The sequence below is a fragment of the Amblyraja radiata genome, chromosome 43 (assembly GCF_010909765.2).
Source record: "Amblyraja radiata isolate CabotCenter1 chromosome 43, sAmbRad1.1.pri, whole genome shotgun sequence".
NCBI lineage: Eukaryota > Metazoa > Chordata > Chondrichthyes > Rajiformes > Rajidae > Amblyraja > Amblyraja radiata.
This window is the reverse complement of record NC_045998.1, coordinates 7,040,216-7,068,209: the sequence shown is the minus strand read 5'-3', so window position 1 is coordinate 7,068,209 and position 27,994 is coordinate 7,040,216. Positions and strand designations below refer to the sequence as shown.

The 27,994-nt window shown below is 44.5% G+C and overlaps 4 protein-coding genes across 4 annotated transcripts; all 4 read right to left on the bottom strand.

The window, feature by feature from the left end:
• Positions 1-13: 13 nt before the first annotated feature.
• Positions 14-25,203, bottom strand: LOC116968014. The gene is made up of 5 exons (XM_033014646.1): positions 24,791-25,203; positions 22,658-22,721; positions 2,390-3,032; positions 1,329-1,624; positions 14-476 (listed from the first exon to the last, which is right to left on the bottom strand). The coding sequence occupies exons 1-5, from the start codon at positions 25,196-25,198 to the stop codon at positions 58-60; spliced, it is 1,830 nt and encodes a 609-aa protein (XP_032870537.1). The 5' UTR covers positions 25,199-25,203; the 3' UTR covers positions 14-57.
• LOC116967982 (histone H4) lies at positions 1,095-1,637 on the bottom strand. The gene has a single exon (XM_033014617.1). The coding sequence runs from the start codon at positions 1,633-1,635 to the stop codon at positions 1,324-1,326; it is 312 nt and encodes a 103-aa protein (XP_032870508.1). The 5' UTR covers positions 1,636-1,637; the 3' UTR covers positions 1,095-1,323.
• Positions 1,759-3,034, bottom strand: LOC116967981 (histone H1-like). Its single transcript, XM_033014616.1, has one exon. The coding sequence runs from the start codon at positions 2,992-2,994 to the stop codon at positions 2,326-2,328; it is 669 nt and encodes a 222-aa protein (XP_032870507.1). The 5' UTR covers positions 2,995-3,034; the 3' UTR covers positions 1,759-2,325.
• Positions 25,204-26,667: 1,464 nt separating the features above from the next.
• On the bottom strand, positions 26,668-27,177 carry LOC116967983 (histone H4). The gene has a single exon (XM_033014618.1). The coding sequence runs from the start codon at positions 27,003-27,005 to the stop codon at positions 26,694-26,696; it is 312 nt and encodes a 103-aa protein (XP_032870509.1). The 5' UTR covers positions 27,006-27,177; the 3' UTR covers positions 26,668-26,693.
• Between the last annotated feature and the right edge of the window lie 817 nt (positions 27,178-27,994).

Below are 27,994 nucleotides of genomic sequence, written 5' to 3'. Positions count from 1 at the left end.
TTCCACTGCCGGGTTGGTGGCTCTTAAAAGAGCCTTTTGTTGTCCTTGGTTCGGAGTTTAAGCGCGCTCCCCGCGGATGCGGCGGGCCAGCTGGATGTCTTTGGGCATGATGGTGACTCGCTTGGCGTGGATGGCGCACAGGTTGGTGTCCTCAAAGAGCCCCACCAGGTAAGCCTCGCTGGCCTCCTGCAGGGCCATGACGGCCGAGCTCTGGAAGCGCAGGTCTGTCTTGAAGTCCTGAGCGATCTCACGCACCAGGCGCTGGAAGGGCAGTTTACGGATGAGCAGCTCGGTGGATTTCTGGTAGCGCCGGATCTCCCGCAAAGCCACGGTGCCGGGCCGGTAGCGGTGAGGCTTCTTCACTCCGCCCGTGGCTGGAGCGCTCTTCCGCGCCGCTTTGGTCGCCAGTTGTTTGCGAGGAGCTTTCCCTCCGGTCGATTTGCGCGCTGTCTGCTTGGTCCGGGCCATTGTGCTTCAACACTTGTATTACAGCCTGAAATAGAGGCACTGGAATGACGGAGCCGGCTCTGGAGCCGACTTTTAAAGCCTTGGTGAAGGGCCGGCCCACAGCGTGAGATTGGCTGTAGTACAGATGCAAACATGTCGTTCCCGCGCAGCGATTGGCAGCAGCTCAGTCAGCAACTGGCCGCCAGTTTCAGGTCTGAGGCCGGCGGGGAAAAAATGATTCGTGACCAAATACAGAGATTTGTGAGTGGCGGGCGGAGCTCAGACAACCAGTGAGGGCAGGCACACTAGTGTGGTTGGCTACTGGTTCAATTTCAAATTGCCCGCCAATTTAACAGCAAGCGAGAACAGAGGTAAATACTCCCTTGCAATTGTGAATGCAGCATTATTTGTACCTACCAACTTAAATTTCGAATTAATTTAAATCACCTCCGTAAACCACTAAGTCTGAATATGCGGTGCGAATTTACAGACCCGATGTGGAAACTGACGGCATTCAGTTGTACCTGAGACTGGAGATAAACCAGCTTCCCTGGAAAGTTTCGAGTCGACCTTTGTGTTGCTGGATTTACAAAGCGCTATGTGGCAAAGGGGATAGCCTCTGTGATCTTCGGCCTGGAGAATGGTCTAATATAAGCTCCTCCTCAGTTTAAACCTTCAGAAAATCTGCCCAACTTCACCTTTCCTCATCACAACCGCTGAAAGCAAGAATCAATTAAATACATGCAACTGTCGGGCAATAACTAAAAGTTAATTCTTTCCATACTTTCATGCTCCCGGTCACTGCTCCCTCAATGAAATGGTGGGTGGCTCTTAAAAGAGCCTTTGTTTTGTCGATTGGATAAAGGGAAGAATTCTTCAACCGCCGAAGCCATAGAGAGTGCGGCCCTGGCGTTTCAGAGCGTACACCACATCCATGGCAGTGACCGTCTTACGCTTGGCGTGCTCGGTGTAGGTGACCGCATCCCTGATCACATTCTCCAAGAAAACCTTCAGCACCCCACGGGTCTCCTCGTAGATGAGACCAGAGATTCGCTTGACACCGCCACGCCGAGCCAGGCGGCGGATAGCTGGTTTGGTGATGCCTTGGATATTATCGCGAAGTACTTTGCGATGCCGTTTGGCTCCGCCTTTGCCCAGTCCTTTGCCTCCTTTCCCTCTGCCAGACATGTTTCTTCACTCAAGTCGCTGCACAATAAATGACCGAATGCTACTGTGTGCTTTTATATACAGCGCCCCGACCTGGTCGAGAAAGGCAGAGAGAGAGAGAGAGAGAGACAGGGAAAGAGGGGAGGAGACAGAGTCAGAGTGACAGACAGAGCAGAGAGCGGCCTCCCCCGGTTTTCTGCAGCCGCCAATTCCCAACGGTTTGCTGACAATACACCCAAGACTCAGCGCCCCACAAACTTTCACAGGCACGGATTCCACATTAAAGAGCAATCAGTAATATTTCTGTCTAAATGCATTGACAATTAATGAGTCTCCTTCCCATTCATCTTCAGAGCCCGTTCCCTCTCCCCATATCATCCCTCCAACACAATTCAGCAGTTTACAAACACATTAACCCACTGATCTGAGGATCCTCCCGAGTTGGACTTTGGGCTGTGAGCGGGAATTCACCATCAATGTTGCAGTTTCAGAGAAGCCGTAAACTGCGCCCAATCACGGTGTTTATTTCAGACACCAGGGAGGGGGCAGTGAATTACCGGGGATCCCAGGTTTAATGGGAATTATTTCCCGTTGGCAGAGCCTCGTCCTGGGACTGTAACCCTTTATTCAGGATCAGCTCTTTCTGGGGAGATGTGAGTGGCTCTGAGAAGAGCCGTTGGGTTTATGTATTTACAAGTTGATCGTTTCAATTCATTTTCTTGTCGTTTTCTTCAGGACTTTCGCCGCTGGTTTCGGCTTCGACGCTTTTCTCGACGTCTTGACCACTTTCACCTTTGTTACTGGGGCCTTCCTGGGGCTCTTGGGCGCCGCCTTCTTGGCAGCTGATTTCTTAGCCACCGGTCTCTTAGGTGTTGGTTTCTTGACCCCAACTTTCTTGGCGGGAGATTTCTTTACCCCAACTCTCTTGGCGGGAGATTTTTTGTTTACAGTTTTCTTGGATATTTTCTTTGCCGGTGGTTTCTTGGACGGGGTTTTTTTGACGGTCGGATTTTTGGTCTTCGAAACCTTGGACGCTGGTTTCTTTGCCATTTTCACGGCGCCTTCTTTCGCAGCGGCCTTGAAGGAGCCCGAGGCGCCCTTGCCCTTGGTCTGAACCAGGGAGCCGGTTTCCAATTTCCTCTTGATGGTCACCTTGATGAGCTTGTGGTACTTTTCAACATCGATACCGCAGGCGACCAGTCCCTTCGATACCGCCACCAGGGACATTCCTCGCCGTTCCTGGCAATCCGCAACAATCTTGTCGATCCGTTCCCCCAGCTTGGGACCGGCGGTCTTTTTCCGGGCGGCCGCCGCCTTCTTCTTGGGAGCCTTGGTTTGGGCGGGCGGAGGAGCCGCTTCGGCGGCTGCGGTCTCGCTCATATCAGCAACTCTGCACAAGTGATCTCTCACAGTCAGGACTGGGTGAGAAATGAAGCGAGAGGCGGCGGCACAGAGCAACTTAAAGGCAGAGAGCGGACGGGGCGGAAACATCCTGTTGGCAGCTCCCGGCGCCACTGTGTTTCTCTCTCCTCAAAAAGTCTCCGATTCTCATGAAAATCGGACACCTTTGTGTCCCAGACCGCCCCTTGTCCGTCCTTGGTGCCGGAAGGTTTGCTTTAGAGAAAGTTTGACCCGAATTAAATGCAGCATTTTCCATTTAAACTGGTTTCATTGCCGCGCTGAGCGTGTTCTCTGCCCCGATCGCTGACATACTCGCTACTTTTCGACTGAAATGTTAAAACTAACTAACACGTTGCGGTTCGTTCGTACCCCAGGATTGAGATCACTGGCGGGGCGAACTTGTGACAGGGAAACATTTTCATTTTCCACCCGGGGGGCTTGGAAATCCGGCGATATGATGGCACCCACAAACACAGTGACACCAGTCTAAATCGCGGGCCCCTTTAATATGTAGAAACGAGGAACTGCAGTTGCTGGTTTACAGAAAGAGACACCATATACTTGTTTAACTCAACGACTCAGACAGCATCCATGTGTAAATCCATGCCAAAATAGAGCCAGAATAGAACCAACATTTAGCAGAGGATTCATGCATTACAAGGCCTTTTTGGCAGAGTCTGTATTTCAGTATAAGAACCCACAAGCTGCTGGCTGGTGCCAGGAAGTTTAGGTCGCAGATCAGTGTTTCAGATAAGACATGTACAAGTATCTCTTCAATTGTCAATATGTATGAGATTCTTGTAGAGGACCTCCACCATATTGTAAATGCATGAGTTTGATTGGATTGCTGCAAAAGAAATGTAAATAATGTTGCAAGATAGTTCCCCTGCTGTTTGTTGATTGGCCAAAGTGTTAAGCCCGAGCAGAATTGTTTTGAGTTCCAGGGTAAATGTTGTATTATTCAGTAGACTAAGTAAGTTTATTGGCCAAGTATTCACGTACAAGGAATTTGCCTTGGTGCTCCGCCCACAAGTAACAACATGACATACAGTGACAGTTACGAATGACTCAGAAAACACTAAACATTTATAGTAATAAAACACCAAATGATAAAACACTTCTGCAAGAAACATTGTTTTAGGTATACTGTAATTGGTTGGCAGAACTGTCAAAAATGTATTGATGTAATTAATATGATTGATTGGACTGTAAAGAGACCACCCCTATGTAGTTTGGCCTCTTAAGGTTCACGAACCAATAAAATGTAGCCTCATTTTAAATCAGTGTCGATCTTCTGGAGGGGCGCTTGGGACTGCGCGACCTTTTGGTGTGTGTCTGCTTGCATGAGGCTGAAGGGCTTGGCCAGGCAGAGACAAGGATCGAACCTGTGGTGGTTTATGTATCGTAGAGGGGAATTTGCTGTTCATTCTCAAAATAAGGTTCAATTGGTCCAGTGCCTGAGTCAATGTTTTTTACTGAACTAGACTAGGGGGGTAAGCTGGAGAAGAGTGTATTTACACATAGAAACATAGACACATAGAAATAGGGTGCAGGAGTAGGCCATTCGGCTCTTCGAGCCTGCACCGCCATTCATTATGATCATGGCTGATCATCCAACTCGGTATCCTGTATCTGCCTTCTCTCCACACCCCCTGATACCTTTAGACACAAGGGCCACATCTAACTCCCTCTTAAAGATAGCCAGTGAACTGGCCTCAACTACCTTCTGTGGCAGAGAATTCCACAGATTCACCATTCTCTGTGTAAAAAATGTTTTTCTCATCTAGGTCCTAAAAGACTTCCCCCTTATCCTTAAACTGTGACCCTTGTTCTGGACTTTCCCAACATCGGAAATAATCTTCCTGCATCTAGCCTGTCCAACTCCTTAAGAATTTTGTAAGTTTCTATAAGATCCCCCCTCAATCTTCTAAATTCTAGCGGGTACAAGCCGAGTCTATCCAGGCTTTCTTCATATGAAAGTCCTGCCATCCCAGGAATCAGTAGGGTGAACATTCTCTGTACTCCCTCTATGGCAACAATGTCTTTCCTCAGATTAGGAGACCAAAACTGTACGCAATACTCCAGGTGCGGTCTCACAAAGACCCTGTACAACTGCAATGGAACCTCTTGACTCCTATACTCAAATCCTATTTCTATGAATGCTAACATACCATTCGCTTTCTTCACTGTCTGCTCACCTCAGTCTTAAATGACCTCCCCTTTATTCTAAGACTGTGACCCCTGGTTCTGGACTCGCCTAACATTAGGAACATTTTTCCTGCATCTAGCTTGTCTAGTCCTTTTACAATTTTATATGTTTCTATAAGATCTCCCCTCATCCTTCTAAACTCCAGTGAATACAAGCCTAGTCTTTTCAATCTTTCCTCATATGACAGTCCCGCCATCCCAGGGATCAATCTCGTGAACCTATGCTGCACTGCCTCAATCACAAGGATATCCTTCCTCAAATTAACAGACCAAAACAGTACACAATACTCTAGATGTGGGCTCACCAGAGCCCAATACAACTGCAAAAGAACCTCTTTACTCCTATATTAAATCCTCTTGTTCTGAAGGCCAAAATTCCATTAGCTTTCTTCACTGCCTGCTGTACCTGTAAGCCAACTTTCAGTGACCGGTGTACAAGGACGCTAAGGTCTCGCTGCACCTCCCCCTTACCTAACCTAACCCCATTGAGATAATAATCTGCCCCCTTGTTTTTGCCGCCAAAGTGGATAACCTCACATTTATCAATATTATACTGCATCTGCCACGCATCTGCCCACTCACTCAACCTGTCCAGGTCACACTGCAACCTCCTAACATCCTCTTCACAGTTCACACTGCCATCCAGCTTTGTATCATCCGCAAACTTGCTAGTGTTGCTCCTAATTCCCTCTTCCAAATCATTAATATATATGGTAAATAGTTGCGGCCCCAACACCGAGCCTTGCGGCACTCCACTCGCCACTGCATGCCATTCTGAAAAGGACACGTTCACTCCTACTCTTTGCTTCCAGTCTGCCATCCAATTTTTTATCCATGTCAACACACTACCCCCATTACCATGTGATCTAATTTTAATCACCAGTCTCCCGTGCGGGACCTTATCAAAGGCTTTCTGAAAGTCTAGGTACACTACATCCACAGGCACCCCTTCATCCATTTTACTTGACACATCCTCAAAAAATTCCAGAAGATTAGTCCAGCATGATTTCCCTGTCATAAATCCATGTTGACTTGGACTAATCATTTTACTGCTATCCAAATGCCCCATTATTACGTCTTTAATAATTGACTCCAGCATCTTTCCCACCACCGAAGTCAGGCTAACTTGTCTGTAATTCCCTGTTTTCTCTCTCGCTCCTTTCTTGAAAAGTGGGATAACTTTAGCTATCCTCCAATCCACAGGAACTGATGCATGGCAGATGCAGTTTAATGTGGATGAATGTGAGGTTATCCACTTTGGCGGCAAAAATAGGAAGGCAGATTATTATCTAAATGGTGCCAAGTTGGGGAAAGGGGAAGTACAACAGGATCTGGGGGTCCTTGTTCATCAGTCACAGAAAGTAAGCATGCAGGTACAGTAGGCACTGAAGAAAGTGAATAGCATGTTGGCCTTCATAACCAGAGTGGTTGAGTAAAGGAGCAAAGAGGTCCTTCTGAAGTTCTGCAGTTGTACAGGGTGCTAGTGAGACCACACCTAGAGTATTGTGTGCAGTTTTGTCCACCAAATTTGAGGAAGTACATTCTTGGTATTGAGGGAGTGCAGTGTAGGTTCACAAGGTTAATTCCCGAGATGGCGGGGCTTTCATATGTTGATAGAATGGTGTGGCTAGGTTTGTATATTCTGAAATTTAGAAGGATGAGAGGAGACCTTATTGAAACATATAAGATTATTAAGGGTTTGGACACGCTAGAGGCAGGAAACATGTTCCCGATGTTGGGGGAGTCCAGAAACAGGGGCACCTCCAGATTCAGGGACAGTTTCTTCCCGGCTGTTATCAGCCAACTGAACCATCCACTCACTAACAAGAGAGCGGTCCTGACTTCCCAGCTACCTCTTTGGAGACCCGATGATTATCTTTAATCGGAAATCACTGGACTTTATCTTCCACTAAATGTTATTCTCTTTATCCTGTATCTGTACACTGCGGACAGCTCAATTATAATCACGTATCGTCTTTCCGCTGAATGGATAGTAAGCTAAAAAAAGCTTTTCACTGTTCCTCGGTACACGTGAAAATAATGAATGCAGACTAGTAATATGTTGAGGGTTACAAATGCCTCAGATTTGGGATATTGATTGTATGGAGACTTGAATATAATACTCCAAGTGTGGATTCACCAATGTCTCGTGCAATTGTAACATGACCTCCCAACTTCTATACTCAGACGATTTACGAGGATGTTACCAAGAATCGAGGGCCTGAGCTCCAGGGAGAGGTTGGGCAGGTTAGGACTTTATTCCTTGGATTGCAGGAGGATGAGGTGTGATCTTACAGAAATGTATAGGATCACAAGGGAAATAGATATGGTGAATGCACACTCTTATACCCCCAGGCTAGGGGAATCAAGAATCAATGGACATAGGTTTGTGAGAGGGGGAAAAATGTAATAGGAACATGAGGGGCAGCTTTTTCCACAGATGGTGGTCAGTCTGGCTCGAGCTGCCAGAGGAGGTAGTTCAGACAGGTACTATCACGTTTAAAAGGCACGTCGACAGTACATTGATAGGAAAGGTTTAGAGGGATATGGGTCAAACGTGGACAGGTGCGACCTGTGTAGATGGGACATGTTGGTCGATGTGGGCAAGTTGGGCCATTTCTATGCTGTATGACTGTGACCGTGTGGGACAGGGAGGGGAAGGAGAATTGCGGAGAGAGAGAGAGAGAGAGAGAGAGGCACATTGGCTTTCATTAATCAGTGTATTTAGATGGTGGGAACTTGCATTTCAGTTGCACAAGACGTTAATGAGGCCGAACTTGGAGTATTGTGTTCAGTTTTGGTCGCCCTTTTATTTGAAGGATGTTCTTATGCTGGAATGAGTGCAGAGGAGACTTATATGAATGTGTAAGAAGGAACTGCAGATACTGGTTAAAACCAAAGATAGACATAAAAAGCTGCAGTAACTCAGCGGGATGAGCAGCATCACTGGAGAGAAGGAATAGGTCATGTTTCAGGACGAGACCCTTCTTCAGACTTGTTAGGGATAAGGGAAGTGAGAGATATAGACGGTGATGAGGAGAGATAAAGAACAATGAATGAAATATATGGAAAAAGGTTAAGGTGATATAGGAAACAGGCCATTGTAAGCTGTTTGTAGGGTGTAAATGAGAATCTAGTGCAACTTGTTGGGATAGAGAGTGGGGGAATGCCAAGGCGACCTGAAGTGAGATAAATCAATATTCAAGTTCAAGTGAGTTTATTGGCATGTGTCCCTGTATAGGACAATTAAATTCTTACTTTGCTTAAGCACACAGAAAATAGTAGGCATTTACTACAAAACAGATAAATGTGTCCATATACCATGATATAAATATATACACACATGAATAAATAAACTGGTAAAGTGCAAATAACAGAAAGTGGTTATTAATAATCAGAGTTTTGTCCACAGTGGTATTCATACCACAGGTAAAATAGGAAATGCTGTTCGTCCAATTTGCATTTAGCCTCACTCTGACAATGGAGGATATCGAGGACAGAAAGGTCTGTGTAGGAATGGGAAGGAGAATTAAAATGTCCAGCAATCGGTTCATGCGGGCTGAGAGATGCTGTTGCACAAAATGATCGCCCAGTCTGCAATTGATCTCACTCAGTGGCAGACTGGGTCTAAAAATATTGGTTGCCAGGAGACAAAGGGGGCCCACCCACAACTACAATGCTATCATTTAATGTTCGTATCGAATAAATAAAAATTTCAGAAAATTCATATGGAAAAAAGGGTACAATTAAAATTGTTGTGGAAGAAATGTGTATTTCTTAGTAATTACAATAACATGTACTGTACATATCATTGGCTGTAGATACCAAATGTAAATACAGAATGTTATAATTGATTTTTTTTTTTTTTAAATGTTTTAAAGTAATTGTTTGATATTTTTAAATAGTTTACTGCGCAATTACACATTAACAGATAGTTCAAAAGCACAATAGAGCATTGCATGCAGTCCACTATATTAAGAGCAATCATTTGTGTTCACTGATGATTGTGCGAATCTGCCAATAATTGCTTCTGCATCCAATTCATCTAACAATTCCTTTTCAATGGATAGCAACATGTATGATTCCACATTCTCCTCAGAGAGCGAATTTCTTAACCTTGTCTTTATGATCTTTAGCTTTGAAAAAGTCCTCTCACATTGGACTTGAGTAACTGATAGTGTGCAGATGACTTTATTAAGTTCATAAAGGTTATCATATGCCTTGTCATGAAGTCTGTTGGATGCCGGAGTGTTTAGTACACACGATGGGCAAGTGCTGCAAATTTTACAATTGTTGCAACTGGAATCCATATTCTCACCATCATTAAGCAATAGCTTTAATACATCAAAGTTTGAAGCAGAAGAAAACAATTCCAATATTACTTGACCTTTGCTGATTTGTGGAAACAGCTTAATAATACCTTCCAACGCTTCATCTTCAAGCCCTTCTCTGCAATAGTTTTAAACTTTGCTGGGTCCAAGCAGGACAAATCTTTATACAACTGTTTGTGTTGTACAAAGCGTGATTCTAGTGACTGGACAATGCGATCCATTATTGGGTTAAACACATTTACTCGAAAATCAGCTAGAGAATCTGAGGTACACAAAAATGCTGGAGAAACTCAGCGGGTGCAGCAGCATCTAGGGAGCGAAGGAAATAGGCAACGTTTCGGGCCGAAACCCTTCTTCAGACTGATGGGGGGTGGCGGGGAGAAGAAAGGAAAAAGGAGGAGGAGTTGCAGTTGCTGGTTTACAGAAACAGACACCATATACTTGTTTAACTCAACGACTCAGACAGCATCCATGTGTAAATTCATGCCAAAATAGAGCCAGAATAGAACCAACATTTAGCAGAGGATTCATGCATTACAAGGCCTTTTTGGCAGAGTCTGTATTTCAGTATAAGAACCCACAAGCTGCTGGCTGGTGCCAGGAAGTTTAGGTCGCAGATCAGTGTTTCAGATAAGACATGTACAAGTATCTCTTCAATTGTCAATATGTATGAGATTCTTGTAGAGGACCTCCACCATATTGTAAATGCATGAGTTTGATTGGATTGCTGCAAAAGAAATGTAAATAATGTTGCAAGATAGTTCCCCTGCTGTTTGTTGATTGGCCAAAGTGTTAAGTCCGAGCAGAATTGTTTTGAGTTCCAGGGTAAATGTTGTATTATTCAGTGGACTAAGTAAGTTTATTGGCCAAGTATTCACATACAAGGAATTTGCCTTGGTGCTCTGCCCACAAGTAACAACATGACATATAGTGACAGTTACGAATGACTCAGAAAACACTAAACATTTATAGTAATAAAACACCAAATGATAAAACACTTCTGCAAGAAACATTGTTTTAGGTATACTGTAATTGGTTGGCAGAACTGTCAAAAATGTATTGATGTAATTAATATGATTGATTGGAATGTAAAGAGACCACCCCTATGTAGTTTGGCCTCTTAAGGTTCACGAACCTATAAAAGGTAGCCTCATTTTAAATCAGTGTCGATCTTCTGGAGGGGCGCTTGGGACTGCGCGACCTTTTGGTGTGTGTCTGCTTGCATGAGGCTGAAGGGCTTGGCCAGGCAGAGACAAGGATCGAACCTGTGGTGGTTTATGTATCGTGGAGGGGAATTTGCTGTTCATTCTCAAAATAAGGTTCAATTGGTCCAGTGCCTGAGTCAATGTTTTTTACTGAACTAGACTAGGGGGGTAAGCTGGAGAAGAGTGTATTTACACATAGAAACATAGACACATAGAAATAGGGTGCAGGAGTAGGCCATTCGGCTCTTCGAGCCTGCACCGCCATTCATTATGATCATGGCTGATCATCCAACTCGGTATCCTGTATCTGCCTTCTCTCCACACCCCCTGATACCTTTAGACACAAGGGCCACATCTAACTCCCTCTTAAAGATAGCCAGTGAACTGGCCTCAACTACCTTCTGTGGCAGAGAATTCCACAGATTCACCATTCTCTGTGTAAAAAATGTTTTTCTCATCTAGGTCCTAAAAGACTTCCCCCTTATCCTTAAACTGTGACCCTTGTTCTGGACTTTCCCAACATCGGAAATAATCTTCCTGCATCTAGCCTGTCCAACTCCTTAAGAATTTTGTAAGTTTCTATAAGATCCCCCCTCAATCTTCTAAATTCTAGCGAGTACAAGCCGAGTCTATCCAGGCTTTCTTCATATGAAAGTCCTGCCATCCCAGGAATCAGTCGCGTGAACATTCTCTGTACTCCCTCTATGGCAACAATGTCTTTCCTCAGATTAGGAGACCAAAACTGTACGCAATACTCCAGGTGCGATCTCACAAAGACCCTGTACAACTGCAATGGAACCTCTCGGCTCCTATACTCAAATCCTATTTCTATGAATGCTAACATACCATTCGCTTTCTTCACTGTCTGCTGCACCTGCATGCCTACTTTCAATGACTGGTGTACCATGACACCCAGGTCTCGTTGCATCCCCCTTTCCTAATCGGCCACCATTCACATATCAGTCTACTTTCCTGTTTTAGCTACCAAAGTGGATAACCTCACATTTATCCACATTATACTGCATCTGCCATGCATTTGCCCACTCACCCAACCTATCAAAGTCACCTTGCAGCCTCCTAGCATCCTCCTCACAGCTACACTGCCCCCCCAGATTCGTGTCATCCACAAACTTGGAGATGTTGCATTCAATTCCCTCATCCAGATCATTAATATATATTGTAAATAGCTGGGGTCCCCGCACTGAGCCTTGCGGTACCCCACAAATCACTGCCTGCCATTCTGAAAAGGACCCGTTTACTCCTACTCTTTGCTTCCTGTCTGCCAGCCAGTTCTCTATCCACATCAATGCTGAACCCTCAATACCGTGTGCTTTAAGTTTGCATACTAATCTCTTATGTGGGACCTTGTCAAAAGCCTTCTTAAAGTCCAGATATAACACATCCACTGGTTCTCCCTTATCCACTCTACTAGTTACATCCTCGAAAAATTCTATAAGATTTGTCAGACATGATTTACCTTTCATAAATTCATGCTGACTTTGTCCAATGAATTCACCACTTTCCAAATGTGCTGCTATCCCATCTTTAATAACTGACTCTAGCATTTTCCCCACTACCGATGTTGTTAGACTAACTGGTCTGTAATTCCCCGTTTTTTTTATCCCTTCCTTTTTAAAAAGCGGGGTTACATTAGCTACCCTCCAATCCTCAGGAACTACCCCAGAATCTAAACAGTTTTGAAAAATTATCACTAAGGCATCCACTATTTATGGGGCTACTTCCTTAAGTACTCTGGGATGCAACTTATTTGGCCCTGGGGATTTATCGGCCTTTATTCCATTCAATTTACCTAACACCACTTCCCGGCTAACCTGGATTTCACTCAGTTCCTCCATCTCATTTGACCCCCGGTCCCCTGCTATTTCCGGAAGATTATTTATGTCTTCCTTAGTGAAGACAGAACCAAAGTAGTTATTCAATTGGTCTGCATGGAGAAAATGGATAAGTGATGTTTCGTTTCAAGATACACTTCAGACTTTCGTGCCTTTAATATGCTCCCTGTCGCAAAGTTCACATGGAGACATATAGCATGATCAAGGCCCTTTGGCCCAACTTGCTCCTGCCGACCAATATGACCCTCATACACTAGTCCCATTCTTAATTGTTGATATTAAGGTATTTTGCATTCGTCTTGATGTAAAGGTATTGTACATTTTATCTGTTCCTCTCATCATTTTATACACCTCAATAAGATCACCCTTCAGCCTCCTTCACACCAAGGAACAAAATCCTAACCTGGATCTCACTGTAGCTCAGCCCCTCAAGACATGACAACACACTTGTGAATCTTCTCTGCACTTCCAGCTTAAAGACATCCATCCTATAACAGGTTGTTAAAACTGAACTCAATACCCCATTGCAAAATTGGCAACATATTGTACAACTGTAACATGAAATCCCAACTTCTATGCCCAGTACCCTGACTGATGAAGGCCAATGTACCATGGCACGGTGGCACAGTGGTAGAGTTGCTGCCTACAAGTGCCAGAGACCCAGGTTTGATCATAACTAAGGGAGGTGTCTGCACGGAATTTGTACATTCAAGGATGTGGCCCTAGAAATCGTGGATGCCAATTTGCAGACGACGGAGAGCTGGGTGGCAGTGTGAACTGTGAGGGGGATGCAAAGAGGATGTAGGGTGACTTGGACAGGTTGGGTGAATGGACAGATAGAAATATAGAAACATAGAAAAAAGGTGCAGGAGGAGGCCATTCGGCCCTTCGAGCCAGCACCGCCATTGATTGTGATCATGGCTGATCGTCCCCTATCAATAACCCGTGCCTGCCTTCTCCCCATATCCCTTGACTCCACTAGCCCCAAGAGCTCTATCTAACTCTCTCTTAAATCCATCCAGTGACTTGGCCTCCACTGCCCTCGGTGACAGGAAATTCTATAAATTCACAACTCTCTGGGTGAAAACGTTTTTTCTCACCTCAGTCTTAAATGACCTCCCCTTTATTCTAAGACTGTGACCCCTGGTTCTGGACTCGCCTAACATTAGGAACATTTTTCCTGCATCTAGCTTGTCTAGTCCTTTTACAATTTTATATGTTTCTATAAGATCTCCCCTCATCCTTCTAAACTCCAGTGAATACAAGCCTAGTCTTTTCAATCTTTCCTCATATGACAGTCCCGCCATCCCAGGGATCAATCTCGTGAACCTATGCTGCACTGCCTCAATCACAAGGATATCCTTCCTCAAATTAACAGACCAAAACAGTACACAATACTCTAGATGTGGGCTCACCAGAGCCCAATACAACTGCAAAAGAACCTCTTTACTCCTATATTAAATCCTCTTGTTCTGAAGGCCAAAATTCCATTAGCTTTCTTCACTGCCCTGCTGTACCTGTAAGCCAACTTTCAGTGACCGGTGTACAAGGACGCTAAGGTCTCGCTGCACCTCCCCCTTACCTAACCTAACCCCATTGAGATAATAATCTGCCCCCTTGTTTTTGCCGCCAAAGTGGATAACCTCACATTTATCAATATTATACTGCATCTGCCACGCATCTGCCCACTCACTCAACCTGTCCAGGTCACACTGCAACCTCCTAACATCCTCTTCACAGTTCACACTGCCATCCAGCTTTGTATCATCCGCAAACTTGCTAGTGTTGCTCCTAATTCCCTCTTCCAAATCATTAATATATATGGTAAACAGTTGCGGCCCCAACACCGAGCCTTGCGGCACTCCACTCGCCACTGCATGCCATTCTGAAAAGGACACGTTCACTCCTACTCTTTGCTTCCAGTCTGCCATCCAATTTTTTATCCATGTCAACACACTACCCCCAATACCATGTGCTCTAATTTTAATCACCAGTCTCCCGTGCGGGACCTTATCAAAGGCTTTCTGAAAGTCTAGGTACACTACATCCACAGGCACCCCTTCATCCATTTTACTTGACACATCCTCAAAAAATTCCAGAAGATTAGTCCAGCATGATTTCCCTGTCATAAATCCATGTTGACTTGGACTAATCATTTTACTGCTATCCAAATGCCCCATTATTACGTCTTTAATAATTGACTCCAGCATCTTTCCCACCACCGAAGTCAGGCTAACTTGTCTGTAATTCCCTGTTTTCTCTCTCGCTCCTTTCTTGAAAAGTGGGATAACTTTAGCTATCCTCCAATCCACAGGAACTGATGCATGGCAGATGCAGTTTAATGTGGATGAATGTGAGGTTATCCACTTTGGCGGCAAAAATAGGAAGGCAGATTATTATCTAAATGGTGCCAAGTTGGGGAAAGGGGAAGTACAACAGGATCTGGGGGTCCTTGTTCATCAGTCACAGAAAGTAAGCATGCAGGTACAGTAGGCACTGAAGAAAGTGAATAGCATGTTGGCCTTCATAACCAGAGTGGTTGAGTAAAGGAGCAAAGAGGTCCTTCTGAAGTTCTGCAGTTGTACAGGGTGCTAGTGAGACCACACCTAGAGTATTGTGTGCAGTTTTGTCCACCAAATTTGAGGAAGTACATTCTTGGTATTGAGGGAGTGCAGTGTAGGTTCACAAGGTTAATTCCCGAGATGGCGGGGCTTTCATATGTTGATAGAATGGTGTGGCTAGGTTTGTATATTCTGAAATTTAGAAGGATGAGAGGAGACCTTATTGAAACATATAAGATTATTAAGGGTTTGGACACGCTAGAGGCAGGAAACATGTTCCCGATGTTGGGGGAGTCCAGAAACAGGGGCACCTCCAGATTCAGGGACAGTTTCTTCCCGGCTGTTATCAGCCAACTGAACCATCCACTCACTAACAAGAGAGCGGTCCTGACTTCCCAGCTACCTCTTTGGAGACCCGAGGATTATCTTTAATCGGAAATCACTGGACTTTATCTTCCACTAAATGTTATTCTCTTTATCCTGTATCTGTACACTGCGGACAGCTCAATTATAATCACGTATCGTCTTTCCGCTGAATGGATAGTAAGCTAAAAAAAGCTTTTCACTGTTCCTCGGTACACGTGAAAATAATGAATGCAGACTAGTAATATGTTGAGGGTTACAAATGCCTCAGATTTGGGATATTGATTGTATGGAGACTTGGGCATAGAAATGCAGTTTAATTTGAGCAAGTGTGTGTGATGGTGGAAGTTGGAACATGTTTTGCACCAGCTGTGAACAGTTGGATAAAGTTGTAGAGACTTTGTAACTGCGGATGCTCATTTAGTAAAAAAAGGACACAAAGTGATGGAGTAACTCGGAGGCCCAGAGCACATCTTTGGTGAAAAAGGAGAGGTGATGTTTTAGATTGGGACCCTTCAGACTTTAATTTAGACTTTAGAGATATAATGTGGAAGCAGGCCATTAGGCTCACCGAGTCTGCGCAAACCAGCGATCTCACCGTGCACAAGTATTATCCTACACACAAGGGACAATTTACAATTTTACCGTAGACAACTCAATTACAAACCTTTACTTATTTGGAATGTGGGAGAATACTGGAGCACATGGGGAAAGCACGTGGTCAGGCCATCAAAGAGCTCTGGCACATGATTCCTGGCACCATCCTTGTTAATCTTCTCTGCACCTTTTCCAGTTTAACGACATCCTTCCTATAGCACGGTGACCAAATTGAATATAATACTCCAAGTGTGGATTCACCAATGTCTCGTGCAATTGTAACATGACCTCCCAACTTCTATACTCAGACGATTTACGAGGATGTTACCAAGAATCGAGGGCCTGAGCTCCAGGGAGAGGTTGGGCAGGTTAGGACTTTATTCCTTGGATTGCAGGAGGATGAGGTGTGATCTTACAGAAATGTATAGGATCACAAGGGAAATAGATATGGTGAATGCACACTCTTATACCCCCAGGCTAGGGGAATCAAGAATCAATGGACATAGGTTTGTGAGAGGGGGAAAAATGTAATAGGAACATGAGGGGCAGCTTTTTCCACAGGTGGTGGTCAGTCTGGCTCGAGCTGCCAGAGGAGGTAGTTCAGACAGGTACTATCACGTTTAAAAGGCACGTCGACAGTACATTGATAGGAAAGGTTTAGAGGGATATGGGTCAAACGTGGACAGGTGCGACCTGTGTAGATGGGACATGTTGGTCGATGTGGGCAAGTTGGGCCATTTCTATGCTGTATGACTGTGACCGTGTGGGACAGGGAGGGGAAGGAGAATTGCGGAGAGAGTGAGAGAGAGAGAGAGAGAGAGAGAGAGAGAGAGGGGCACATTGGCTTTCATTAATCAGTGTATTTAGATGGTGGGAACTTGCATTTCAGTTGCACAAGACGTTGATGAGGCCGAACCTGGAGTATTGTGTTCAGTTTTGGTCGCCCTTTTATTTGAAGGATGTTCTTATGCTGGAATGAGTGCAGAGGAGACTTATATGAATGTGTAAGAAGGAACTGCAGATACTGGTTAAAACCAAAGATAGACATAAAAAGCTGCAGTAACTCAGCGGGATGAGCAGCATCACTGGAGAGAAGGAATAGGTTATGTTTCAGGACGAGACCCTTCTTCAGACTGGTTAGGGATAAGGGAAGTGAGAGATATAGACGGTGATGAGGAGAGATAAAGAACAATGAATGAAATATATGGAAAAAGGTTACGATGATATAAGAAACAGGCCATTGTAAGCTGTTTGTAGGGTGTAAATGAGAATCTAGTGCAACTTGTTGGGATAGAGAGTGGGGGAATGCCAAGGCGACCTGAAGTGATATAAATCAATATTCAAGTTCAAGTTCAAGTGAGTTTATTGTCATGTGTCCCTGTATAGGACAATGAAATTCTTGCTTTGCTTAAGCACACAGAAAATAGTAGGCATTTACTACAAAACAGATAAATGTGTCCATATACCATGATATAAATATATACACACATGTATAAATAAACTGGTAAAGTGCAAATAACAGAAAGTGGTTATTAATAATCAGAGTTTTGTCCACAGTGGTATTCATACCACAGGTAAAATAGGAAATGCTGTTCGTCCAATTTGCATTTAGCCTCACTCTGACAATGGAGGAGACCGAGGACAGAAAGGTCTGTGTAGGAATGGGAAGGAGAATTAAAATGTCCAGCAATCGGTTCATGCGGGCTGAGCGACGCTCTTGCACAAAATGATCGCCCAGTCTGCAATTGATCTCACTCAGTGGCAGACTGGGTCTAAAAATATTGGTTGCCAGGAGACAAAGGGGGCCCACCCACAACTACAATGCTATCATTTAATGTTCGTATCGAATAAATAAAAATTTCAGAAAATACATATGGAAAAAAGGGTACAATTAAAATTGTTGTGGAAAAAATGTGTATTTCTTAGTAATTACAATAACATGTACTGTACATATCATTGGCTGTAGATACCAAATGTAAATACAGAATGTTATAATTGATTTTTTTAATTTAAAAAATGTTTTTAAGTAATTGTTTGATATTTTTAAATAATTTACTGCACAATTACACATTAACAGATAGTTCAAAAGCACAATAGAGCATTGCAGGCAGTCCACTATATTAAGAGCAATCGTTTGTGTTCACTGATGATTGTGCGAATCTGCCAATAATTGCTTCTGCATCCAATTCATCTAACAATTCCTTTTCAATGGATAGCAACATGTATGATTCAACATTCTCCTCAGAGAGCGAATTTCTTAACCTTGTCTTTATGATCTTTAGCTTTGAAAAAGTCCTCTCACATTGGACTTGAGTAACTGATAGTGTGCAGATGACTTTATTAAGTTCATAAAGGTTATCATATGCCTTGTCATGAAGTTTGTTGGATGCCAGAGTGTTTAGTACACACGATGGGCAAGTGCTGCAAATTTTACAATTGTTGCAACTGGAATCTATATTCTCACCATCATTAAGCAATAGCTTTAATACATCAAAGTTTGAAGCAAAAGAAAACAATTCCAATATTACTTGACCTTTGCTGATTTGTGGAAACAGCTTAATAATACCTTCCAACGCTTCATCTTCAAGCCCTTCTCTGCAATAGTTTTAAACTTTGCTGGGTCCAAGCAGGACAAATCTTTATACAACTGTTTGTGTTGTACAAAGCGTGATTCTAGTGACTGGACAATGCGATCCATTATTGGGTCAAACACATTTACTCGAAAATCAGCTAGAGAATCTGAGGTACACAAAAATGCTGGAGAAACTCAGCGGGTGCAGCAGCATCTATGGAGCGAAGGTAATAGGCAACGTTTCGGGCCAAAACCCTTCTTCAGACTGATGGGGGGTGGCGGGGAGAAAAAAGGAAAAAGGAGGAGGAGGAGCCCGAGGGCTGAGGAAGGACAGCAAGGGCTAACAAAATTGGGAGAATTCAATGTTCAGGCCCGCAGGATGTAGACTCCCCAAGCGGAATATGAGGTGCTGTTCCTCCAATTTCCGGTGTTGCTCGCTCTGGCCATGGAGGAGACACAGGACAGAGAGTATCTGAGGAATTTATTTCATCATCAATAAGCTCATCTGCCATTCTTTTCTTCTTCCTCTGCCTCTTAACTGGCAATGCTGTTTCCAACACATCAATTTCCAATGTTTGATTTTCATCCAGGAAAACATACACCCAACAACTTTACGAAGATTACCAATGTAGATTTGTTTTATATGCCAAATATTATGCCGCATATATGCCACATATTATGAATATTGATGATTGCAAGAATAACTTGAAGGAACGTCAGATAAACCCCTACTTGATAAAAAATATAAAATAACTTACTTACACTTCAATAGGATATTACAGCACGGAAACAGACCATCTCGGTCCTTCTAGTCCGTGCCAAACACTTATTCTCACCTTGTCCCATCAAACCGCACTCAGACCATAACCCTCCATTCTTTTCCTAGAAACATAGAAACATAGAAAATAGGTGCAGGAGTAGGCCATTTGGCCCTTCGAGCCTGCACCGCCATTCAATATGATCATGGCTGATCATCCAACTCAGTATCCTGTACCTGCCTTCTCTCCATGCCCCCTGATCCCTTTAGCCACAAGGGCCCCATCTAACCCCCTCTTAAATATAGCTAATGAACTGGCCTCAACTACCTTCTGTGGCAGAGAATTCCAGAGATTCACCACTCTCTGTGTAACATTACATCCCAACTTCTATACTCAATGCTCTGATTTATAAAGGCCAGCACACCAAAACCTTTCTTTACCACCCTATCTACATGAGATTCCACCTTCAGGGAACTATGCACAGTTATTCCTAGATCCCCTATTCCTATTCCAAGGCTGAAGTAGGGTTGTGGCCCGAAACGTAGCCTTTCTCCTTCGCTCCATAGATGCTGCTGCACCCGCTGAGTTTCTCCAGCATTTTTGTGTACCTTCCGTTTTCCAGCATCTGCAGTTCTTTCGTTAACATTATTCCTAGATCCCTCTGTTCAACTGCATTCCTCAATTCGCTACCATTTACCATGTACGTCCTATTTAGATTTGTCCTGCCAAGATGTAGCACCTCACACTTATCAGCACTAAACTCCACCTGTCATCTTTCAGCCCACTCTTCAAAATGGCCTAAATCTCTCTGTAGACTTTGAAAATCTATTTCATTATCCACAACATCACCTATCTTAGTATCATCTGCATACTTACTAATTCAATTTACCACACCATCATCCAGATCATTGAGGTTTATGAGAAACAACAGTGGACCCAACACAGATCCCTGAAGCACCCCACTAGTCACCAGCCTCCAATCTGACAGCCATCCACCATTACTCTCTGGCATCTCCCATTCAGCCACAGTTGAATCCATCTTGCTACTCCACCATTAATACCCAACAATTGAACCTTCTTTACCAACCTTCCATGTGGAACCTTGTCAAAGGCCTTACTGAAGTCCATATAGACAACATCCACGCTTCACCCTCATCAATTTCCCTAGTAACCTCTTCAAAAAATTCAAGAAGATTAGTCAAACATGACCTTCCAGGCACAGATCCATGTTGACTGTTCCTAATCAGACCTTGTTTATCCAGATGCTTATATATATTATCTCTAAGTATCCTTTCCATTAATTTGCCCACCACTGACGTCAAACTAACAGGTCTATAATTGCTAGGTTTACTCTTAGAACCCTTTTTAAACAATGGAACAACATGCGCATTATGCCAATCCTCCGTCACCGTTCCCGTTTCTAATGACATTTGAAATATTTCTGTTCCATATCAGAAAGGGGAAAGTTAGGGAGGGTGGTGAAGACACGACAATAGTGGGGGTTAGGGTCAGAGGAGGGCCGGGGAGTACACAAAGGCCAAGGCGAGATCTGGTGGGAGAGATGGTGGATGTACAGAGAGGAGAAGGCCATGAGGACTACTGTATGATCGGGGTAACCTGGTTAAAACAAAGATACTGGAGCAAGAGCAAGATGGTCCACTCGGCGAAAAGGCCATCAGTAGTAGGTCATGGGTCTTTTTTGCGCCATCTTGGGAATTGACTTCCGTCATGGTGTCCACACCTACAAGCGTAGCATGCTATTCTGCTATAAATTGCTCGAATCGCCAATGCAGGCGGCCCAACCTGTCTTTCTTCAGGTACCCCACTAAAAACGAAAGGCGAGAAAAAAATTATTACATTCAACCGTGCAGTGAAAATTTTATTTAGCCTGCCCGATCTCTCCGTATAGCTCAGATAGTCGAGTCCTGGCAACATCCTTGTAAATCTTCTCGTTACTTTCTCACTTAATGACATCAAGAGCATTTTGTTACGAGAGCTTTGTCGTGGAAGGACAAAGGTTGTCACATAATTTATTTCTGCCTCTGTGATCTCATACAAATTCAGCTGAACATCTAGACTGTTGCACATGTGCAGCTTCCATATCGAAGGGAACAACGATATGCCATGAGGAGCACACATTAAAGCCTTAATTTCCTTCCCAATGTATGATGACTGTAACCATATACAATTCTATTCCTATGATCCCAACAATGTAATATATAAGACATAATTTGTTAACTTTTATATTAATGTCTCTGTTAATACGTCCAGCATCCTATTTACTTTATTAATTGCTATGTCAACCTGCCCCACCTCCTACAAGCATTTATACACAAATATACCCTTGTCCCTGATGCTGGAAGGCCAATGATGCTGTGTCCCCCGCAAACTCCTCGGAGACAGTAACATGTAAAGATACTAGATCAAATTTGTATCCTAACTGAAACAATTGATAATGGCACAATATTCGTGCCTCGGGTTCTGGGGGGTGTCCTGAGGCGGCTCCCAAGGGTCGGGCCATCCTAACTGTCGAACCCCTCGGCACGGGAGTGGTTCAGTCCGGAGGCGGCCCTTAACCAGAGGGATTAATAGCAGGGGTTTGGGTGCCATCTTTCTCTCGTCTGGACTCCCCTACAACCGGGAGGAACACAAATAAAGGTGCCTCTCGAAATACCTGACTCCTCTCTTTCGTTTTGAGACCTACGCACCACAATAGCATGTATGGCAATTTTATTTTAATTTATGAAATATTCATTAAAATATAATTATACATAAGGCTACACAGTTTAGGCTAATAGAATATGTACTTGTATTTAATTCAAGGAAGAACATCCATATAAAACTTTCTCAAGCATAATTTAGACAACATTTTAATGATTTAATCGGACATCAAAAAATCAAAATGATGATTTTCTTTTGGTACTGAAATTGATGCATCACATCTATTTTAAATGATAATTAGCAGTAGATTAAAAGTGGACGACATCACACTTGAAAACGTTGACCATTTTCCCAACCTTGGCAGCATTCATTCCTCAAAAGCTGAGGACGACCATCGCCTCAGTTGTGCCAGCGGAGCCTACGCCACATGAGTCTTTGAAGACTGATACCTAAAGGCCCAAACAAAACTGCTGGTCTACAGAGCCATTGTCCTCTCTACCCTGTTGTATGGAGCTGAGTCATTGACCACCTACAGCTGGCACCTGAGAGGCCTGGAACAATGCCATCAAAGATGATTCGAAAGATTCTGAGAATCAGCTGGGAGGACAAACGCATTAAATCGGCATTTTGGAGGAAGCCAACATGACCTGCATCACCACCACAATAATGCAGCACCAACTTCGATGGACTGGCCATGTCATTCACATGTCCAACACACGTCTCCCTCAACAAATCCTGCACTCTCAATTGAAAGAATGTTGGTGAGCCCCCAGTGGTCCAAAGAAACGCTTCAAGGACAACATCAAGAACAGTTTGAAGGAATTGTACATCACATCAAACAACTGGGAGCACATTGCACTGGACAGGCGCTCCTGGAGGAAACCTGTGCAGGAAGGAGCTGCACGTTATGAATAGGAACTACGCCATGTCGCAGGGACAAAGCGACAGTACCGTAAGTAGAGGGAGAAGGGGGCTCGATGACTACCAAGCACCGCCAGTCTCCACTGCCCACGTTGCACCAAGGTGTGTTGATCGCGGATCGTTCTCTACAGACATCTGCAGACCCACAAGTTGACGACACTATGTAAAGGACAGTCTTACCTGTTTCCAGTGACTGCCGATGATATGCTAAATCCATTTCATTGGTATACCTCTAATTTTTTTCCCCTTTCAAGTTTTTATTTGTCTTGGCAGTGTCACACAACATACAGACTGAACATTCTACTACAACCTGATGCCACTTTAGTTGATCCTGCCCTCATATTCATCCATCATAAAGCATATGACACATCTACATCTGACTTTGGCTCATTGATGGTGCCTTCTGAATACTTTCTAGCATTCTGTGAAGTGTGTGAGAATGTGTTTCGCACAGAATTTGACGATGTCAAAATGACGAGGATCAACATTTCCCATCTAATAAACAGCAATACACAATGCACAGGATTACAAGGGCATGAAATTGTGCTGACATGACGTCAAGACTAGAATTGTAGCAATCTTTGTGAGTGTTTACATACATTATTGACTCAAATTTAAGAATAGAAAAATGCAGGACATGACCGTTAAAAGGAAGTGTAAAAATGTTCAAAAAGTAGCACATAAGTAATGTACATAATTTTCTTAAATAATTTATTCGAAGTGATACACTTGTTTATATACAGTCTGAAATTGTGATTGCAACACAAAATATTGCAAATGACAATTTATTTATTATTGTTTATACGTTGGACATTTTATCCTTTAGGCTAAAAAGAGGAGGGACTATCTGAAGAAGGGTTTCGGCCCGAAACGTCGCCTATTTCCTTCGTTCCATAGATGCTGCTGCACCCGCTGAGTTTCCCCAGCAATTTTGTGTACCTTAGGGACTATCATTGTTTGAAATAGTTGAATTCCACATCACTTTCACTGGTTAGCTGATATCCAGGGATTGCAGTGTTTCGCAAAACTCGTAAATTATATAAATCTTACCATTAATGACAGAAATAAAAAGTTATCCTTGTTTATGAATTTCGATGTTGCAATATTTAAAATTGAGTGGGTTGGTGCAATATCTGCGGGGCCGAGTTATTTTTCGCGCTTTAATGATGCCGGTGAAAGCAGAGGGCTTCATAATGGGGCCGAAGAGCAATCAGCTGGCGGGGTTTGCTTGGGTCGTGTACCACACATTTTGAGTCGTTATGAGATTTATAACATAAATAGATCCACCCGAGACGTTGGATCAGCGGCGTGTGATTCCGTTCAGCAACAGCGGGCGCGGAACCGTGCTAAATAAAGTCCCGCTGATAGCCCGGGCCTCCGCTGTGAAGGGATAAGAAACAGCTGGGCAAAGCACGTGAAGGACAAGACAACCCAGTGACCCAAAGACTGTTTCAGAGCCACTCGCTGTTTTTGTGAAGCGCCGAACCCGCGGAAAAGGCGCAATAAAGACGTGTTATTGAGGTCGGAACGCGTCACAAGGGGATTCACATGGTAACCGGGTCCGTCCGGGACACTGGAGCCCGTGGGGTCAGACTCCGCTCGGCAGCTGTGACTGCGGTGCCCGTTGTGGTAAGAAAGGCCGGGACCATAATGTAAGAGGACAATGAACAGGAGGACACAGCTCTTTCCACTGCCGGGTTGGTGGCTCTTAAAAGAGCCTTTTGTTGTCCTTGGTTCGGAGTTTAAGCGCGCTCCCCGCGGATGCGGCGGGCCAGCTGGATGTCTTTGGGCATGATGGTGACTCGCTTGGCGTGGATGGCGCACAGGTTGGTGTCCTCAAAGAGCCCCACCAGGTAAGCCTCGCTGGCCTCCTGCAGGGCCATGACGGCCGAGCTCTGGAAGCGCAGGTCTGTCTTGAAGTCCTGAGCGATCTCACGCACCAGGCGCTGGAAGGGCAGTTTACGGATGAGCAGCTCGGTGGATTTCTGGTAGCGCCGGATCTCCCGCAAAGCCACGGTGCCGGGCCGGTAGCGGTGAGGCTTCTTCACTCCGCCCGTGGCTGGAGCGCTCTTCCGCGCCGCTTTGGTCGCCAGTTGTTTGCGAGGAGCTTTCCCTCCGGTCGATTTGCGCGCTGTCTGCTTGGTCCGGGCCATTGTGCTTCAACGCTTGTATTACAGCATGAAATAGAGGCACTGGAATGACGGACCGGCTCTGGAGCCGACTTTTAAAGCCTTGGTGAAGGGCCGGCCCACAGCGTGCGATTGGCTGTAGTACAGATGCAAACATGTCGTTCCGCGCCGGCAGGGAAAATATTATTTGTGACCAAATACAGAGATTTGTGAGTGGCGGGCGGAGCTCAGACAACCAGTGAGGGCAGGCACACTAGTGTGGTTGGCTACTGGTTCAATTTCAAATTGCCCGCCAATTTAACAGCTAGCGGGAACCGTGGTAAATACCAAAGAGCTCTAAGATCTTTGGTAAATACTCCCTTGCATTTGTGAATGCAGTATTATTCTGTTCGAACCAACTTAATTTCGAATTAATTTAAATCACCTCCGTAAACCACTAAGTCTGGATATGTGGTGCGAATTTACAGACCCGATGTGGAAACTGACGGTATTCAGTTCTACCTGAGACTGGAGATAAACCACTGCTTCCCGGGGAAGTTTCGAGTCGACCTTTGTGTTGCTGGATTGACAAAGCGTTAAGTAGCAAAGGGGAGAACGGAGATTGCCTCTATGATCTTTGGCCTGGAGTACAGTTAACTATAAGCCCTTTCTCAGTTTATTACTTCAGAATATCAGCCAATGAGCTGTCCTCATCACAACCGCTGAAACTTCAGCTTTCCTCATCACAACCGGTATGTTAGCATTCATAGCAAAAGGATTTGAGTATAGGAGCAGGGAGGTTCTACTAAAGTTGTACAGCGTCTTGGTGAGACCACACCTGAAGTGTTGCGCACAGTTTAGGTCTCCTAATCTGAGGAAAGACATTCTTGCCATAGAGGGAGTACAGAGAAGGTTCACCAGACTGATTCCTGGGAAAGCAGGACTTTCATATGAAGAAAGACTGGATAGACTCGGCTTGTAATCGCTAGAATTTAGAAGATTGAGGGGGGGTCTTTTCGAAACTTACAAAATTCTTAAGGGGTTGGACAGGCAAGATGCAGGAATATTATTCCCGATATTGGGGAAGTCCAGAACAAGGGGTCACAGTTTAATCATAAGGGGGAATTATTTTAGGACCGAGATGAGAACATCTTTTTTTTACAGTGGCGAATCTGTGGAATTTTCTGCCACAGAAGGTAGTTGAGGCCAGTTCATTGGCTATATTTAAGAAGGAGTTAGATGTGTCCCTTGTGGCTAAATTGATCAGGTGGTATGGAGAGAAGGCATGTACAGGATACGGAGTTGGATGATCAGCCATGATCATATTGAATGGCGGTGCAGGCTCGAAGGTCCGAATTGCCTACTCCTGCACCTATGTTTATATGAAAGCAAGAATCAATCAAATGCATGCAGCAGTCGGACAATAACTAAAAGTTCATTCATTACACTTTCATGTTCCCGGTCAGTGCTCCCTCGGTGAAATGGTGGGTGGCTCTTAAAAGAGCCTTTGTTTTGTCGATTGGTTAAAGGGAAGAATTCTTTATCCGCCGAAGCCATACAGAGTTCGGCCCTGGCGTTTCAGAGCGTACACCACATCCATGGCAGTGACCGTCTTACGCTTGGCGTGCTCGGTGTAGGTGACCGCATCCCTGATCACATTCTCCAAGAAAACCTTCAGCACCCCACGGGTCTCCTCGTAGATGAGACCCGAGATTCGCTTGACACCGCCACGCCGAGCCAGGCGGCGGATAGCTGGTTTGGTGATGCCTTGGATATTATCGCGAAGAACTTTGCGATGCCGTTTGGCTCCTCCTTTGCCCAGTCCTTTACCTCCTTTCCCTCTGCCAGACATGATGTTTCTTCACTCAAGTGGCTGCACAATGAAAGGCCGAATGCTACTGTCTCCTTTTATACACAGCGCCCCGACCTGCTCGAGAAACACAGAGAGAGAGAGACAGGCGAGAAGGGGAGGAGACAGAGTCAGAGTGACAGACAGAGCAGAGAGCGGCCTCTCATCCCCAGCTCCTCCCCCGGTTTTGTGCAACCGCCAATTCTGCAACCGCCAAACGCCAGTTTGCTGACAATACACTCGAGACTCAGCGCCCTGCAAACTTTCACAGGCACGGATTCCACATTAAAGGTCAATCACTAATATCACTGCCTCAATACTGTGACGTTACTTCGTCTTCTTCCCATTCATCTCCAGAACCTGATCCCTCTCCCCAAACCGCTTCTCTCTAGACCTCACCACCTCCATCGCAGGTAACAGACTACTGACCGACATCTACTACAAACCCAGTGACTCCCATGGTTATCTGGACTACACTTCTCATCTCACCCTGCTTCCTGTAAGGACTATATCCCCCAACTCCCAATTCCTCCGTCTACCAGTTATTAAAGATGGGATAGCAGCACATTTGGAAAGTGGTGAAATCATTGGACAAAGTCAGCATGGATTTACAAAAGGTAAATCATGTCTGACGAATCTTATAGAATTTTTCGAGGATGTAACTAGTAGCGTGGATAGGGGAGAACCAGTGGATGTGGTGTATCTGGACTTCCAGAAGGCTTTCGACAAGGTCCCACATAAGAGATTAGTTTACAAACTTAAAGCACACGGCATTGGGGGTTCAGTATTGATGTGGATAGAGAACTGGCTGGCAAACAGGAAGCAAAGAGTAGGAGTAAACGGGCCCTTTTCACAATGGCAGGCAGTGACTAGTGGGGTACCGCAAGGCTCAGTGCTGGGACCCCAGCTATTTACAATATATATTAATGATCTGGATGAGGGAATTGAAGGCAATATCTCCAAGTTTGCGGATGACACTAAGCTGGGGGGCA